This window comes from Penaeus chinensis, chromosome 16, assembly GCF_019202785.1.
Source record: "Penaeus chinensis breed Huanghai No. 1 chromosome 16, ASM1920278v2, whole genome shotgun sequence".
NCBI lineage: Eukaryota > Metazoa > Arthropoda > Malacostraca > Decapoda > Penaeidae > Penaeus > Penaeus chinensis.
In genome coordinates this window covers 22,480,307-22,485,306 of record NC_061834.1, presented here as the reverse complement: position 1 = coordinate 22,485,306, position 5,000 = coordinate 22,480,307, and the positions used below count along the sequence as shown (strand labels likewise).

At 52.5% G+C, this 5,000-nt stretch overlaps 1 protein-coding gene across 4 annotated transcripts in view; it reads right to left on the bottom strand.

The window, feature by feature from the left end:
- The window catches only part of LOC125033594 (mucin-19-like), a 58,292-nt gene that overhangs the window by 6,060 nt on the left and 47,232 nt on the right, over positions 1-5,000 (bottom strand). For all 4 annotated transcript variants that reach the window (XM_047625247.1, XM_047625248.1, XM_047625245.1 and 1 more), the window contains 5 exons: positions 3,588-3,708; positions 1,050-3,415; positions 862-938; positions 418-518; positions 1-135 (listed from right to left, as the gene is read on the bottom strand). The exon at positions 1-135 is cut by the window's left edge and continues 18 nt beyond it. In XM_047625247.1, the coding sequence (XP_047481203.1) occupies positions 1-135; positions 418-518; positions 862-938; positions 1,050-3,415; positions 3,588-3,708 (2,800 nt within the window). The remainder of the gene's footprint in view (positions 136-417; positions 519-861; positions 939-1,049; positions 3,416-3,587; positions 3,709-5,000) is intronic.

The window sequence follows — 5,000 nt, the reverse complement described above, 5'->3', positions numbered from 1 at the left end:
TACTCGAAGGTTCGAGAGTCGAACTGAGGGTGGGTGGCGATAATCTGCACCTTCCTCTCGGCGAAGGCGTAGGGCTCATCAGATCGCTCTAGGTCGAACTCGCCGAGCCGCAGGAGGAGCTGCTCGGGCTGCACGCTGTCGGAAAGAGGGAGTCGTCACGTGAGATGAGGAAAAGGCGCCTCGTGGGTCGTCAGAGAGTGAAAAGACCAAAGTCAACCTGATTTTTTCCCTGGAGTTTAAAGTAATTATCTATCTTCTATTTAATTATCGACCTATAAATTACTTTCCCTCTCTAAGGATACTACTTTCTGTAAAGTGGTATTATGTGTCAGGACAAGCCCTCTACGCCTCCTTGAAAACTGCCCAATAGTAGGCAAATGATCGAAAAGCAACTGCGAATGCCCTGGCCAGACGTACCTCTCGACGCAATGGGCAGCCGTGATCGCCCAGTTCTCGTTGACTAAAGCGGCGCCGCATTTGTGAAGGAATGTCACCTGTCTCCATTGCCGGAGGGACACCTGTAATAGAAGGCTTCATGTAACAGTTGTCTTACTATAATGGTAGAGGCATAGAATGATAATGATAAAGAAACTGCTATTATGATGAGAGATGCCTTACGCTAATTAATGAATTAAAAAGGATGGGTGGCATACGAAGCCTATATCAAAGAGTGCTGTGGAAGTTTTGTTTATTGTCGATTGTATTTCTTGGCACAAATTTGCTTCTAACTTTCGGAGGCCAAAAGAGCACTTGACGTCCCCTCTTCGCTTTGTAAGGTAAATCTTCGGTCTACATATGTTAAGTGTCAACAGAAGCAAAAGGAACAGCCAATGAGAGTGCAGTTGTCAAGGATGACCTCACCTGCCATGGCCATTCGCCGAAGGTGGCTTCACTGCCGCCCACAATTCTTCGTGTTGGATACACTGGCTTGCCACAAACTGTTAACAAAGAAATTATCGCATTAGACACACCAGCCGAGATCATATGCTGTAGAGCTTACTTTGGACATTATGGCAAAGCATTACTATTTACCAAACAATCTGACTCACTGTCTTTAGCCTTTGAGTTGTTTAGCCTCTCTAGCAATTCTTGTTCAGCAGTGACCGTCGGAGCCAGGGTGGTCGGCACTACAGGTTCTTCGGGCTTCTCCGTCGCCTCTGCAGTTGTGGGCATCAGTGTGGTTTCCGCGGTGGGCTTGCTTGTTGTCTCAGGTACTGTTGCCTCGCTTGTTACTTCAACATCAGTATCTGGCAGTGTCGTTTCGCTCGAATCGCCCTCTTCTTCATTCTCGGAAATGGTTGGCTCGTTCGTTTCTTCTTCTTCAGAAGAGGAGGTTGTCATGGCAGGCTCTTCGGTCGTGACGGTTGTGGGGGCGAGCGTGGAAGGCTTCCCAGTGGCTACAGGACCACTCGGGAACACTAAAGTTACCGGTTCGTCGGGCTTCGCCGTGCTGGATTCAGGTGGCGGAACCAGCGTCGTTGCCTCGGGCTTCTCACTCGCTGCCGCGGGGAAAACGGGGAAGAACGGCTCGCTGACGGGCTCCTCGGGTTTGGTTGTCGAGGCTTCGGCGATGGTCGTGACTGGAATGATGATTGGCGACTCCTCGGTCGTCGCGGGCGGGAATGTCGCCGCCGCGGGGGCCGGGACTTCCGTCGATGCTTGCGACCCGTCGCTGCCGTCCTCCGCGTCGCCGCTCACCGTGATGGAGATCGTGGCGGCGCCGGCGTCCTCCGTGGTTGTGGGCCGCTCAATCTCAGAGCCTGCCTGCAACATCATCGTGGTCATTGTCTGTGGCTCTTCCGTCTCTATAACGATCGTCGCCTCCGAGGCCGTGGGGGACTCCGTGGCGGGGGGGCTGACGGGGGTGGCGGTTCCCATACTCGGGCTGGTCGCCTGCGACTCAGTGACGCCGGGGGAGGAAGAGCCCGAGCCCGGGGCGACGGTCGTGTCCTCGTCGACGGAGTCTCCGCTGCCGGCGGGTAGGTCAGGCTGAGAGGTCGAGGGATCCACTGCGACGCTCACCTCCGTGGTGGGCGGCGCATCATAGCCCTCGGTTGTATCCTCCATGCCGCTGCCTGACGCAGGGCCCTCTGTAGTTACCTCGCCTTCTGAGCTGCCAGTAGATCCGGCGTCTTCTGCGTCTGTAGATGCAGGGCCATCTACCCCACCAGTGGATCCGGAATCTTCTGTTCCTGTGGTGGGTGCAGGAGCTTCTGGTCCACTTGTAGATTCAGCTCCTTCTCCTGCGATGGATGAAGAGCCTTCTGATCCACTAGCAGCTCCTTCTGTTCCCGTGGTGGATGCAGGAATCTCTACTTCGCTAGCAGATTCACCATTCTCAGCTTCCTCTGTTCCTGTAGCAGATGCTGGGCCCTCTGCTCCACTTGCAGACGCATCTTCGGTCTCTGCGGTAGACCCAGCTCCTTCCGTTCCTGTTGATGTAGAGCCATCTACTTCACCGGTAGATGTTGGGGTTTCCACTCCGGCAGTAGATCCCGTTCCTGTGGCAGGTGCAGGGCCTTCTGCTCCGGCAGTAGATCCCGTTCCTGTGGCAGGTGCAGGGCCCTCTGCTCCGGCAGTAGCTCCAGCTCCCTCTGCTCCGGCAGTAGATCCCGTTCCTGTGGCAGGTGCAGGGCCTTCTGCTTCGCCACTAGTTCCTGTGGCAGGTGCAAGGCCTTCTGCTCCGGCAGTAGCTCCAGCTCCCTCTGCTCCGGCAGTAGATCCCGTTCCTGTGGCAGGTGCAGGGCCTTCTGCTTCGCCACTAGTTCCTGTGGCAGGTGCAGGGCCTTCTGCTTCGCCACTAGTTCCTGTGGCAGGTGCAGGGCCTTCTGCTTCGCCACTAGTTCCTGTGGCAGGTGCAAGGCCTTCTGCTCCGGCAGTAGCTCCAGCTCCCTCTGCTCCGGAAGTAGATCCCGTTCCTGTGGCAGGTGCAGGGCCCTCTGCTCCGGCAGTAGCTCCAGCTCCCTCTGCTCCGGCAGTAGATCCCGTTCCTGTGGCAGGTGCAGGGCCTTCTGCTTCCCCACTAGTTCCTGTGGCAGGTGCAGGGCCCTCTGCTCCGGCAGTAGCTCCAGCTCCCTCTACTCCGGCAGTAGATCCCGTTCCTGTGGCAGGTGCAGGGCCTTCTGCTTCGCCACTAGTTCCTGTGGTAGATGCAGGGCCTTCTGCTCCGGCAGTAGATCCAGATCCTGTGATAGAGGCAGAGCCACTGGTAGCGTCGGAATCACCAGGCGACTCTAGGCTCTCGCTGGACTCGTTCTCGTCCGCGCTTAGCTGCCCGTCGAATTCAGGAACGCCCGGACCGGAGGCATCAACGCCCAAGGGCTTCGTGCCACCACTGCCGCTGCCCGATGGGATTTCGTTAAGGCCCGGGGGTGGCCTGGCTTGCTCCATCTTGCAACATGACCCGAAGTAGAATCTGCGAATTGTGCAAAATTAGTGTGTAACTTCAAGATATGGAAAGGTATTTCATTAGAAAAAAATCACAAATATTAAGCTTTCATCTAGTATATAATTTGCGTCACAGCAATTTAAAATGTATGAGTAAGAATGACTTCACTACGTTGAAGTTCCCTACGTTGCCGACTCACCTGTCGATGCACGTGCCAAGATGTGTACCGTTGGCCTTCATGCAGTCCCACGCAAACATACACACGCCCGTTTCCCCACCCTTGGAAACACATGGCAGAGGTCTGATGTTACGCCCGTAACCTGCGAAATTTCAGAGGTCAGAGCAAGTCGTTGGGTTGGTGTCAGTTGTGAATCGTCATGTCAGGTCAGTATTTGGGTCAGAATATTTGTCAGGTGAGTCAAGGGCTAGAAGGGGAGGCCTAGGCAGTCTGCTGCTGGTCGGGAAGGAGCTGACAGGAGGTTGTGTCACGCGCGGAAGAGGGCACTGGGTTCGGCTGACAGCGCCAGTTGTCCAGTGTGGAAGAAGACAAAATGAGAGTGAGCAAGCGATGAAAGAAATTGCCAAATGTAGTAAGATACAACTGAAATCCGACCAAAATTGTCACAGTGATGTTAAATTGGAATTCAAGTCCTGTAGCACAGCAGGCCAGCGAAGGTTTTATAAGAGGTCTTCCTAAGCAGGTCAGTCCAAGTAGCATCTTCTCGAAGTTAATGTTAGTAAGCAAGATATTGTTTGTAGCACATACATGATTTCACTGTAGGAATGCAGTTTAATTATGCGGTCATTAAATAACCATAAAACACAATGTACACTATATACAGGAAACTTATATACACGAAAATTATATAGACTATGAAATACCATCACCGTCTATCATCTATCGATGTGTTTCTTTTAATAGTGATTTGTAAATAATATATGCAGTCATCTCTAGGCTGTTCCTTTTTATTCTTACATGGTTAACATTATCCGTCATCACTGAAGTCAACATGATTCAACTACCTAACCCAATGAAATGACATTAGCAAGCACGTCACTGAGGACAAACGAGCCATTTTACATGTTGGAAAACTTGTTTTCAATGTAATTTGTTTTTTCTTTTCTATGGGTGACCATACATATAAATAATATGTGTGAAATAGGCTAGAACAAATACACTATGTACAGATAACTGTAAGTTGTCATACATCTCCATTAATTCATAAATATTCTGTTTTCAATAAAAAGTATTCGATATTTGCTCTTAAAACTCCGCAGGGCTCAGCTGCACAGGGTTCAGCCTCAAGGCTCAGCCGCGCAGGGCTTTGCCATTCAGGGCTCAGCCGCTCTGGTCTTAGCCACTCAGGGCTCAGCCGCTCAAGGCTCAGGGCTCAGCCACTCAGGGTTCATTTGCTCAGGCCTCTGCCACGCAGGGCTTAGCCGCTCAGGGTCACCGCTTAAGGCTCAGGGCTCAGCCACGCAGGGCTCAGCTGCTCATGGCTCAGCCACATATATGATCATACTTTATAGGATCACTTCTATAGTGTGATTGCCGGGTTTCTCGCCGAGATTCTCAGCCACATAGGATTCGGCCGCTCAGGGCTCTGCCACG